The 14,147-nt window shown below is 34.7% G+C and overlaps 1 protein-coding gene across 1 annotated transcript; it reads left to right on the top strand.

Annotated features, from left to right (window-relative positions):
- Positions 1–216: 216 nt before the first annotated feature.
- On the top strand, positions 217–9,288 carry LOC127866572 (Na(+)/dicarboxylate cotransporter 3-like). Its single transcript, XM_052407195.1, has 5 exons — positions 217–379; positions 5,076–5,220; positions 5,561–5,710; positions 6,587–6,702; positions 8,381–9,288. Exons 2-5 carry the CDS (start codon positions 5,104–5,106, stop codon positions 8,499–8,501), a joined length of 504 nt encoding a protein of 167 aa, XP_052263155.1. The 5' UTR covers positions 217–379; positions 5,076–5,103; the 3' UTR covers positions 8,502–9,288.
- Positions 9,289–14,147: the final 4,859 nt, after the last annotated feature.

Raw genomic sequence — 14,147 nt, 5'->3', positions numbered from 1 at the left:
CGGAAACAAATAAAGTTTTGTGTAAAAAACATTCATGCATTTTACAAGCAGTTAAAGTTAAATACAAAAAAACTTCTATTTGTGTGTCGAACACTTTCATGATTATCACAAAACAGTTCCATGTCTTTATACTGGTTCGTGAAAATTACGTTTTAAATATAAACGTAACCTTTTAACAGTATACAAAAATCCATGTCGGCTATAAATACAATGATCGCACATATTCCATGAAGCGCGACCAAGGTGTAAACAAGATCTAGTACAACTCATATTGGGAAGACTTGAGGTGCTCAATACGTGAATGTTAATGTGCGGTTATAACTTGAACATTGTCTAATACGGATTTAAGAGAGTATGGCCTTGATTAAGACATATATTGGTAACGTCTTTTTCTGTTTTTGAATTGATTTGTGTCATGAATAGTGAACGAAAGACAAGTAATTTAGATATTTGTTAAAATTGTATTCAGCCGTTGCGTACGAAATATTAATATATTTGTTACAAATATATAATAAAAAATGTATGGTCATCAATTGATTCATCCGTTTATTTTTTTCTTTCAAATATCATTATCATATAAACAAAAAAATGCCTAAAACATATGCATTTGAACAAAATTGTTTAATAATGAGTAAAAAGAGCACCAAGGCATAAATCAAAATGTAAATCAAAGCGTTTACATGTACAGCTGTTTGGTTGTAAATGTTTGAATATTATGAAGTTCGTTTGTTGTCAAGTAAAATTTCTTCGATTTATATCATCCGTATTTAACAACCAAAACATGAGATTACAGAACGTAACTTGAATCTTTCGTTTGTGACAAGTGTGTGCATGTTTTATTTACCTTGATTTTATAATACTGTACACACACAAATAGATCCTGGTGATAAAGAGCTTTAATATGTTCTAAGGTTTCAGCGCATTCTGTATAATTGGGTCTAAAATACGGGTGTTGTAGGGTCTTAATTAGTTCTCAAATAAATAACTCACTTATGCATTAAGTAGTCATCCAAATGGTCATTTGTATATATCAATAATACTTGGAGTTATTTTCAATTATACTTTGAAGGTCACCGCATGTGTGTCATTAACAGAAATTAATTTTCGTCACAATAACGTTAACGTTTTTTTTTAGATGTGATTTTATGCGAAGTTGTGTTCATCTTCAATTACGCAATTAAAATTGAAAAAGACGACAAAACAGTCCCATTCGTAAAGCTCGATATGTCATTTTAACGATAAGTGCACTCACAGAAAAGTATCAAGACTGGCATTTTTACCGCACTTAATGCCTTTATCTCACCAACCACTACCAACAAGCGACTTGTAATATTGCGGTCCGCTACGAGGCTTATCTCGGCTGGTTCGGATATACGACGAGCAGATATGATTGTTCGCGTTAAAACTTAACTTCAGTTTTATTAAAGTACAAAGCTAAATATTATTTTATTTGCGTACATATGACCCCGTAACAACTTTGTTCTTGATCACAAACGACCGTCAGAAATGTGGTTTAATTTCATTACTCCTACTCCGTACCTTAGGCATGTAGAAGTATTTAATTAGAATTGCTTCCAATTTTATTCTACAACTTTTGAAACTTGGATGCAAGGTTATTTTCTTTGTTTGACTATTGCAGTGCTTGCACGATAAAGGTGTACGATTTTATGGTTACTGAACGCCTTCGTCCGATGTACAAATGGGATCGATTGTATTATACTTTAAAACTAGCAATGGCGCGGCAGAGGCCGACGCGTAACCCCACGCCGCATGCTTGACCCAGGGAACACCCCAGGGTTGGTAATGGGGCCATGCATAGTTGAGATTGACCGTATTGTCATAAGAGATGTTCAGTATCAATTTGAAGGGAAGCGGTGTAGAAATGAAGAATTTCAGGTAAAATAACATAAAACAAGAGATGTGTTTGTCAGAAACACAATGCCCCCTCCTGCGCCGCTTTAATTTTTTTTTATCATTTTGCAGGTTCCTAACTAACCTCCCTTTGAAGCTTATTACTTTCCTTGGATTTCTTTTTACCTTTGAGTTTGTCAGAAACACAATTCCCCCTCCTGCGCCATTTTTATTTATTAAAAAAAACCCAGAGATGTGTTTGTCAGAAACACAATGCCCCCTATTGCGCAGCTTTGAAGCCATAAATTTGACTTTTGACCTTTACCTGTCACCACTCAAAACGTGCAGCTCTATCAGATACAAATGCATGCCAAATATCAAATTGCTATCTTCAATATTAAAAAATTTGACCTTTGACCTTGAAGGACGACCTTGACCTTTCACCATTCAAAAATGTGCAGCTCCATGAGATACACATGCATTTTAAATATCTAGTTGCTATCTTCAATATTGCAAAATTTGACCTTGACCTTGAAGGATGACCTTGACCTTTCACCACTCAAAATATGCAGCGCAATGAGATACACATGCACGTCAAATATTAACTTGCTATCTTCAATATTAAAAAAATTATGGCCAATGTTAAAGTTTTCGAACGGACGGAATATTTGACATTTGACCTTGAAGGATGACCGTGACATACACCTTTTACCACTCAAAATGTTCAGCTCCAGGAGATACACGTGCATGCCAAATATCAAGTTGCTATCTTCAATAGTGAAAAAGTTATGGCCAATGTTTAAGTTTTTGGACAGACAGAATATTTGAAATTTGACCTTAAAGTATGACCTTGACCTTCACCTTTTACCACTCAAAATGTTCAGCTCTAGGAGATACACATGCATGCCAAATATCAAGTTGCTATCTTCAATTGTGAAAAAGTTATGGCCAATGTTAAAGTTTTCGGACAGACGCCATATATTAGACATTTGACCTTGAAGGATGACCTTCAACTTCACCTTTCACCACTCAAAATGTGCAGCTCCATGAGATGCACATGCATGCCAAATATCAAGTTGCTATGTTAAATATTGAAAAAGTTATGACCATTAAAGTTTTCGGACGGACGGACAGACTGACATACTAACTGACTGACGAACAGTTCAACTGCTATATGCCACCCTACCGGGGGCATAACAATATCATTTGGCAGGTTTATTACTTACCTCCATTTAAAGCTTATTAATTCCCTTGGATTTGTTGTTTTACCTTTGACCTTGAAGGATGACCTTGACCTTTCACCACTCAAAATGTGCAGCATCATGAGATACACATGCATGCCAAATATCAAGTTGCTATCTTCAATATTGCAAAAGTTATGGCCAATGCATCATACCGAGGGCATAAAAATGAGTGAAAATCTCTGACCCCCATTTCTTTTGACTCAGGGGTTTGATCAAAATTCCAAATATTGCAGGGTCGCACATATGCTCATAGCTGCCATGTGTGTAAGTTTCAAGGTTCTAGTGCTTATAGTGTAGGAGGAGATAGTGGCCAGGAGGGACGGACAGACAGACAGACAGACGGCGGAGATAACCACAATATATCCACGCTTGTCAAAAAGCGTGGGGATAATCACTATTTAACTTATGGCGGAGCAAAGTCTACCGAGAGAACAAATGTGGTCTATACGCGTTGTATCCCCCACCCCATTTAAAGAAGGCGGCATATAGATGTCGCACTGTTTTCTGTCCGCCTGTCTGTTGGTCTATGCTTCTGCTAAAAAATTCATGTCTTTCCTATAAATTTGTCATGTATTTATGGATTGTTTCTATAAGTTGCCACACATGTCGACCATCATATTACGACGTGTCACGTGTAACAAAAATCGTTTCCCTACCTAAGAGGTCACGGTCACACCAAGAAGTCATATGTTAAAGTTGACCATAAAACGTTGTTTTTATAAATGTGGAGTTTAAAGACAGAGTGAAATGTGCCGTTTGTTCTTGCCCAATGGACAGAGTCTTGTTTTAACTGTTACCTATTCCCTTTACGCAACAATAAAACACGAACATGTTCATAGATCTTCGCACTTTTTTTTAATTTGTCATTGCATGTATTTAGTAACAAAACTATTTTGTTAATAACAGTCTTAAATAACGGAAAACGTAGATTACAGTCAGTCTCATCAAGGTATTACAAAACAACCGATCGAAAGCGAATAAAACTTTATCATTTTATCTACTTCGGTAAATAGAATGAATATTTGATCAAGGAGACGGCATATCAAGGAGACGGCATTTAGTGTTTCTCCTGTTTATTCTTCAAGTTTGCATGTGGACACAATTCCCGTCATGACTTGTTAAAATTCAAATTAATAATTATAATCAAATTACAAACAAATATTGGCATTTTAAATTGAGAGCTTCATTATGTTTATTTGTTTTCATTTATCATGTTTAGTTTTGATTGGCTGTTGTTGTTTTTGTTTTAATTTTCGACACCTTGTAAGCATTTCATTAAGCTAAATTTAATATTTATAACTACTTTACAAACCGACTGTAGATAAACATGTGAAAAATAATTACATGGATAGTTAATTCGACCCTTTTATCTAGAACTTATATAATTCTTGCAAAACATGTGCATTGTGTGAGAAGGGCTTATAAAGCCAGATCACATAACTAGTGTGTTTAAAGAAGGAACCCTAATCATTATTCCGTTTGAAAACCATCTTTAAGTTAATCTGAAGCAGGCGCTTCTTTTCTGAATTGAAATGAGTGTTTAAACATTAACAAATATACGACATTGTAATTTATAATAGTTTTAATATAAATGTATTCTTATTATTTATGTTTTAACATACCATCTGTTTTCTTTTCGAAAAAAAAAGAAGTTTTATTCTGATTACCGCTCTTAATTTCTTATTTAGTCCGATGATTGCAAAATGTTATGCTTAAATACCATGCATTTCCGTCTTAATTTATTTTATTACGTGCATACTCTGTTTGCTAAAAGTATTAAAAAAAATATCATATTAGTAAATATTCACTTTGAAGTAGTAAACAGACACAATCATATTTTGTTATTAACTTGCTACGGCCTTATAAAATTAAGGTCCTTATGATAACATCAGTCGAGTTACCACTTTTTGTGATTCCTGTATTATCTTGACATTTTGCTGCAATTGATTGAATGAAAATCTGAGCATTTTTTTATAATAGGCGTGTAACATAACCTCAATTTGAAACGATGGGTGTGAAGCGTTTTTTCTCCCATCTGTGGGCACTGAAGTCCATATGGATCACTGTGATTGCGTTCGGTTGGCCGCTTTTCTTCGCAATTGACTACCCGCCAGAATGTGAAAAGGTTTTACCACAACTTTATAAATTAAAACTAAAATGTATATTTAACGCGGATTCTTTATTATAAAAAGAAAGCGATCGTCTCTTTTTTTTATACACTTGTATTTAGAGGTTATTATTTTGTACGATTTCTAATAATTCTTTTCCAACTTAGCATTTGTTAACCGTGAGATTTACTTGTTTTTGTACACACGTCAAACTGACGTGAAGTTCCAGATATGATGTGTAAAATATATCAACCGTTGAACAAATGGTATCTTAGAGAATAGTCTCGTTAATTGCCGGTAAATGTCCATATGATTTGTTATTAACATTTACTGTATAGTGTCTTAAAACATTTCCAGCAATCCAAGTGCGCGTACGTGATCATCGTGATGGCGGTGTTGTGGCTGACGGAAGCCATACCGATATCAGTGACGGCTCTTCTGCCCATCTTCATGTTCCCAATGACCGGCGTTCTCTCCGCGTCAATCACCAGTGCGTCGTACGTTACGGTAAGAAGAGCTTTGGTTTGAAAACAATATTGTTGCAAAACTAAACCCTCATTGAACTTATTTTCTTTAAAGCGCGCTATTAAAATATGTTAGCTCCGCCAATATTATTGGAGAATAATTTATTTAATGCTTTTTGTCCATCTACGTCTTCACGACGTTATTATGACAGCGCTCAATTATGGTTCATTTCCTTCTCTATTTTTATGAAACTGTGCACGTACCGTGTAAGAATCTGCAACAATTATGGTCAGAACCTAATGTTTGAGACATTGTTTTTAAAAATTCCTTGATTTTGTTAAGTAAAGAGCACATGCTTAATCTGAGTCTTCAGCTTAATGTTGTATGAATAAAAGTAAAGATGCGAGTTACGTCCTGCTTCGCACTCTGTAAAGTCACATTTATACTCCATATCGTTGGGTATTCGGTAACAAACTAGTAAATAAAATTAAACGGTTATTACTCTTTTTCGAGCTAGTAAGTTCAAAACATTGTTTATATTAGAGAAGTTGTGTTCATCAGTAACATAATTATATCGACTGTTATTTTCAATGGACCACTATGATGCCCATTCTCAATGTTTTCACACAACACAGAAAAAAATCAAAGTTGAGTCAGAATATTGACTTACGTATGTTTATGATCAAGGCCATTGAATCGGTAATGGCAAGCGAAACTTTAATACCAGGTAATGAATAATAATGTTTTATTAAAGCGAAGTTTATATTGTGCTATTACCAAGATTTGTATTGATTAAACTTTTACTTGAATGCTATGATTGCGTACACAGAATATATGATTAGACTATTTTAAACAGTGTTTTCCACATATATTTAAAAAAACGTGTCCGAAGGCAACACATGATTATTCAAATTGCAGGACACAACCATGTTGTTTTTGGGAGGCCTCATAATCGCTGTGGCATTGGAAGAGACAGGTCTTCATACTCGAATATCATTATGCGTCATGATATTGGTGGGCGCGCAACCGATCATGTAGGTTTATTAGAATTGTCATTAAATCTCGCTGTGCGCTTGATTCATGTGCGATAAGTGGCGTATCCGATTAGCCAGTGTACGTCCGAACAGGCTATTCAATGTTCGCCTGAAGTGAAGTTTCACTAAGAAGAGATTTTCTTTAAAAAAATAATATTTAAAAAGCGGAAAATGTCGCCCCAGAGCGGACTGCACATGCTAATTGTGGACGACACGTTACGCACATGCTTCAAGGCGTGTCCGGATAAGAGCATCTGCATGTTTGTATCCCAGAACGAGGGAACGAGGCTCAATTATTCTGGAGTTTATATTTAACAGAATAACTGCTCTGAGGTGATTGTCAACATATCAACTGATATATTTTTCATGAACCTCTTTAAAAAGTCAGTGCGTCATAACTTAAATATCCAGTATGATAATAAAAATTTGTGGATGCATAGATATTTATTAAAAATGTTATTTTTTGATTTGCGTATTCAACGATGCTTGTTTAATGGACGTTTTCCGAAAACATTAATGCCAAGAGCAAAGCATAAATGATAGGAATCGTATGTAAAGGTGGTCATCATTTGAATTGTTTCATTACGTCAAATCGAGCGTACCCTCAGCAGACATGAGTGACACTTAAAGCCCCATAACACTAACAAACAAAGACTATTTCGTAAAATATTTAACAACATAAAGTTAACGCATGAAAAATAATTGTTTCTTATAGAAATAGCCAAAATTTCCACGCAAGATGTGGTATGGTAACATAGATTAATTGAAATACCAATTGCTCGTTTATAGCCCATTTGCAACGCAAATAGGCTTTTGTAATACCGCATTTCAAAATCACAGGGGAACGGTTGTCCTTGTCCAAGCCTTCCCTGATTTTGGGCAGACGAAATAGATATTTAATATAGTATTTCGTAATCCTTATCATTTTATTTAGAAACTTTTTTTTCTAACATTTTCTTCGAAGAATATTGCTTACACCATTTTTAGTGAATTTTTCAAAGACCGTTTTACGTAAAAAAAGTTCTTAGAAACTAAAACAAATTTCGTTCGTAAAACAATTCTGATATTGGCAAAAGCTAGTTATTTTTAGAAAATAACCAAAGACAAGGCAAACTTAAAAGAATGTCATCAATAATCTGACTTAAATATTAAATGTCCGAACATTAACGAGCGAGCGCGGGATTGGCCTCGGGCAGCATTGGACGCACGCCGTAATTTCTGAGCCCCCCCGCCCCACCCGCCAAGCCATCGTGCATTCGCTCATTAATGTTCGTATATCGTCGCAGGAAATTCACATGGAATATTATGTTCACAAAAGATAACGAGAGCGCCGATGGCGTTGATAATCTATTTGCAAGATACAGGAAAGTTTCTGCTGAAGTAAATTTTACAGGATTATTTGTATGAATGAATATGTAAATGGCTATCAAAAATAGTTTTTTTCTGACGAACAAGACTTTTGCCAAGCAATGAAAGTCTCCTACCTCGCATGGGGCAGTAATTTAATTGTCTCCCTTTGGTCAGTCAGTAAAAGTCCTTTGAAGATAAACAAGGCCACTTTTAATTACGCTTGCAAACATGTATGTCTTAATTGTTTTGAACAGTGCCTTCTTAAAGCTTCCTATCCTGTTAACGCATCTTTATAACACAAAATAATGGTGAATATTTAATCCGACAGTACGATGACTATCTTTATCAGCGGGGCACCAGGCACATACTCAGTGTCTATTCAAAAGGATCAGATGTCGCAATTTCCACTGTTGGGTTTACCTGTTTTTCTTTTTAATTCTTTGCATTAATTTGCAACAAAATGATAAAGAGTTTAAATGTAAAAAATGTATTCAAGTATTATGAGCAAAGTAGTTACTTTAAGTTCACCACTAGTAGCTACATACCTGTTGTAACCTGATCGCGATACAATACAGTGCTTACAAAACTTTGTTAAATATATTCCTGTTGTAATTTAGATAAGATCTTATTTACATGTAAATTTCTTTTGTTTGTATTTTTGAGTAAGCTAACCTACTTTGACGATACAGATGTGAGTTGTTTATTCATCTATGACAATGTGATGTTTTTGTATTTCATTAATTTGAATGCAGTCTGTATACCCAAGTTATTTGACGTACAGATGCTGTTGACATATATACTGGTTGCTTTAATATACTACATTCAAACGGAATATAAAAACCGCTGAACAGTGTCATATAAGGGCATGTGCACTAAACATGTACTTTTGTATGTAGATCTTATATTTGATAAGTTGCAAGTATGTCTCTTTGTATGTGAGTCAACGTCTGTCAGCATGTCTATTTAACCCATTTATGCCTAGTGGACTCTCCCATCCTAAATTGGCAAAATTAGGGATATCTAGTATATTTAGTTCTATATTTAGAAATTTTTCTTACAGAAATTCCTTTAAGCAAACAGCGCAGACTCTTATGAGGTCTTGGTCTACGCTGTTTGCCAAGGCCTTTTTTAAAGACGCTAGGCATAAATGGGTTAATCTTGAATAATTTGTCGATTTTGATTACTATGTTAGTATGTTCATCCTTACCTTGACAAAATACATGCTCGATAAGATTCTACCAGCTTTTGTTCAATTTAAAACACCAAATTTCATATAATAAATCTGGCAAACAATTGCATTCGATAATTGTATTCGATAAGACTGCAAGACTATTGCATCACGGTGTCTACAAGCATGCACATAAGTATTTGAGTCAATGAAATTCACAACATCTAATCCTTAAACTCGTACACTCACAACATGTACTCGTTAGTCTTGTACATTCACAGCATGTACTCGTTAGTCTCGTATATTCACAACATGTACTCGTTAGTTTCGTACATTCACAATATGTACTCGTTAGTCATGTACATTCATAACATGTACTCTTTAGTCTCGTACATTCACAACATGTACTCGTTAGTCTCGTACATTCACAACATGTACTCGTTAGTCTCGTACATTCATAACATGTACTCGTTAGTCTCGTACATTCACAATATGTACTCGTTAGTCACGAACATTCACAACATGTACTCGTTAGTCTCGTAATTCACAATATGCATTCGTTAGTCTCGTACATTCACAATAGGTACTCGTTAGTCTCGTACATTCACAACGTGTACTCGTTAGTATCGTTTATTCACAACATGTATTCGTTAGTCTCGTACATTCACAACATGTATTTTTTAGTCTCGTACATTCATAATATGTACTCGTTAGTCTCGTACATTCATAATATGTACTCGTTAGTATCGTGCATTCACAATATGTATTCATTAGTCTCGTATATTCACAACATGTACTCGTTAGTATCGTGCAGTCACAACATGTACTCGTTAGTATCGTACATTCACAGCATGTACTCGTTAGTCTCGTACATTCACAATATGTACTCGTTAGTCTCGTACATTCACAACATGTACTCGTTAGTCTCGTACATTCACAACATGTACTCGTAAGTCTAGTACATTCACAAAATGTATTCGTTAGTCTCGTACATTCATAATATGTTCTCGTTAGTATCGTACATTCACAACATGTACTCGTTAGTCTCGTACATTCACAGCATGTACTCGTTAGTCTCGTACATTCACAATATGTATTCGTTAGTATCGTACATTCACAACATGTACTCGTTAGTCTCGTAAATTCACAATATGTATGTACTCGTTAGTCTCGTACATTCACAATATGTACTCGTTAGTATCGTTCATTCACAGCATGTACTCGTTAGTCTCGTACATTCACAATATGTACTCGTTAGTCTCGTACATTCACCATATGTATTCGTTAGTCTCGTACATTCAAAATATGTACTCGTTAGTCTCGTACATTCACAATATGTACTCGTTAATCTCGTACATTCACAACATGTACTCGTTAGTCTCGTACTTTCACAGCATGTACTCGTTAGTCTCGTACATTCACAACATGTACGCATTAGTCTCGTACATTCATAATATGTACTCATTAGCCTCATACATTCACAATATGTACTCCTTAGTCTCGTACATTCACAACATGTACTCGTTAGTCTCGTACATTCACAGCATGTACTCGTTAGTATCGTACATTCACAATATGTACTCGTTAGTCTCCTACATTCACAATATGTACTCTTTAGTCCCGTACATTCACAGCATGTACTCGTTAGTATCGTACATTCACAACATGTACTCGTTAGTCTCGTACATTCACAACATGTATTCGTTTGTCTCGTACATTCATAATATGTACTCGTTAGTCTCGTACATTCACAACATGTACTCGGTAGTATCGTACTTTCACATCATGTACTCGTTAGTCTCGTACATTCATAACATGTACTCGTTAGTCTCGTACTCGTTTTCGTACTCGATTCCCATGACAATGGTAACAAGTCAAGAAAGTTTTCTAACGAGTAAGCATTAACGATCAAAACACGTTAACAATCTTATGAATTCAAATTTCACTGAATAACGTTTATTTTTTTCGGCGTAGCTGTTTAACGTCACTTTTGACCTTACCTGACTATTGTAAGTGTCCAATAAAATTCAAATAAAATTTCCCGCGGCTAGAAACGAATGAATACACTTCATTTATCCTATTGGCTGATTTGAGCATACCACCAGAATATTGGATACATGAACGCGTCTTTGTAACAATGTTTTACTGCGTGTTCAGCATGAAACAATTTTATCTCTAATGAAAAGGCTTGATAGATAGAACAGTTTTACAATCAACTCTTGACATCAATACAGTTTGTGCGTGCACCTTTTATTTTCAGACGATTGCCAGCGACAGAGCGTTTGTACTCAAAGGCTATGTTCTCATATTTAGTAATTACTTACATATTCCTGTCTGTTTACTAGTAAATTTAAGTTCATAAAAGTATCGTTTTCATTATTCTGATATTCGTTTTGGCCAAACCATTTTAAATTGCTTTCAAAATTGAGCATTTTACATGTAAAAGAATAAAGTTTTAAACAAGCCGTCGTTCTAGCAGTGAAAGCGTGGCCTCACATAAATGCATTGAATTCCAACCAATGTATCAGGGTCAGTTCACGGCAAGTAAAATAATCGTTATATAATATAGACGCTATCGCGTGAACGAGGTGACCTGGAATTTTTTTTAGACCAGAAATATGTTAAATGAAGATATTCAGCGATATAATTATGGTATGTCAATAAAAGATTCTTAAGGTGTTTTCAACAATACCATGATAAAAAAATTTTTTGATTAATTTAACAAGAATTATTCCGACATATGGACGAATGTATTAAGCATGAGCGCGATGATTCTCGATACTGTTAATAATTGAATCAAATAGCAAAGCCCGACAAACCATTAAACAGGTTTGTTCGAAGAACGCGCGTATACATATTTAAAATATGTACGGATATTTCGCGTGTGGCCGGTTGACTCATATGTTTTAATTTCACTTCTATTCTTCTTTTGGTTTTCTGTTTTGTATCTATAGGTTTATGACCAGCAATATGTAAAAATGTAAAATAAGCCGCGAAAACTCTGCGTAACATCCCGTACTGCGGTTGACGCAGCTAAGAACTGCACAGAAAAATACATTCGCTATCTTTGATCTCATGCATTGAACCCTTTACCTTTCACCAACTCCAACCACAACCAACGCCGTATATCTTTTTTTAAAGATATTTCTTGTTATTATTGTTTATTCTATTGATACTGTTTATCTACTTTCATTACTATTCTAGTTTTACGACATTGATACCAACAAGTAATACTTGGAGGTACTGAATTCTCATACGAGTTTTAATGTACAACATTATGTTTTTGTATATCCTCTCAATAGTTATTACCATTTTTGTCATGATTAAGACTCAATTTGAAAAATAAATAATACGTTATTAAAATGCTAATGCTTATGCCAATGCTTATAGTTAGTTAATGCAGTCGGGTTATGGAATAAATAGACATCATGGCAAGGTACGAATATGTACATCATGCTTCCTATTGCTGCAGGTGGTTTATATAAATATAAATAAATAAATATATATATATATATATATATATATATATATATATATATATATATATATAGATATATATATATATATATATATATATATATATATATATATATATATATATATATATATATATATTTATTTATTTATTTATTTATTTAATAAAGTCGCTTTTAGCCGTTTATATTTAATAAAACGCTTTTATTAAATTTGCCGTAGCTTTCGACCTCTCGGTCTTCTTCAACGGCATTTATTTGTGAAGCATATCATGTTTAGCGGAAGTGACGTTATATTATTAAACGTTACATTGCGCGCCATTTTTATTAGTCTTTTGTGTTCAGTCCATATGGTTTGAACGTCCTCAATTTACGCTTCCAAAGTTGTTCGATGGTCTTCCGGTACTCGTCCGATCCATTTAATTTTTCGAGTCCCATGACCCGGAAGTCCGCGACGCTGTGGCCGTTTGTGTAAAAGTGCTCGGCAACCGGGTCATTGTGTCGAGTCCGTAACCGGACAGGTTAAGGAGATGTCGCTGGTACAGGGTATCTCCAGTTTACCCTACGTATACAAAGGTCTTACATAGTTTGCAGTGTACAGAGTAGACTACATTGGTGGATTTGCTGGTGACCTCGTTCCGCACATTGTAGCTTTTTGCCGGTGGTATCGCTGAACTTTTCGGCCTCCATCATAAACACATTGGCTAAAAGACATTTCCAAAAGAAAGTGGAATCGACATTTTGACTTCGATGTTGTTATATTTTCAGCCTTCAGAGGCTGGTAGCGGCATTGTTATTTTTATTATTTTTTAGAAACCTTGTTCAAGACCTTTCTTAAACTTAGATTCTTATACATTCTCTGTATTTAAAAAGTAAAACTTGTTGTTCATCAATTGAGAGTTCTTCCGGTTATACTGAATTTTTACAGACCATTATCTGACAAGCTGCCTTTTACTCTTTTATGTATGTTGAATTAACAGTGTGTATTACTGTAACTATAAGTTTGGTGGTTTCGCCAAATTAGAAAACTATGGACAAATTGATAACGAAAAACCCTAAGTTGTCATCTCCCCATTGAAAATTCCGATTGCACGAGGTATTCATTTGCCGTTTAATTATAGACAATTACTTTTTTTCTAAGCCTACACTCAAAATAAGTTTACTTCGAACATCTTACATTGGAGATACTACACAACAAGGTTCTAATTTGCATCGTAATCAAGCTCCGTGTAATCGGTATCCTACAATAAAATCAAAGTACTGAAAGTACTGGTTGACGATGCTTTTGAAGAGGATGGATATATAGAAGATATTTGTTGGATTCGGTGGCATATCGATTTTCCCAGAAAAAATGCGAAAAATACCGATATTTTCACTGTTTAAAAAAGTGAAATACCAGTTTATTTCACTGATATTTCTGTATAAATCATCGGAAAGCATAACATAAATAAGCA

Source organism: Dreissena polymorpha, chromosome 1 (genome assembly GCF_020536995.1).
Source record: "Dreissena polymorpha isolate Duluth1 chromosome 1, UMN_Dpol_1.0, whole genome shotgun sequence".
In the NCBI taxonomy this organism is placed as follows: Eukaryota; Metazoa; Mollusca; class Bivalvia; order Myida; family Dreissenidae; genus Dreissena; species Dreissena polymorpha.
Note: the sequence above shows the minus strand (reverse complement) of the source record. Positions and strands in the feature narration are given on the sequence as shown.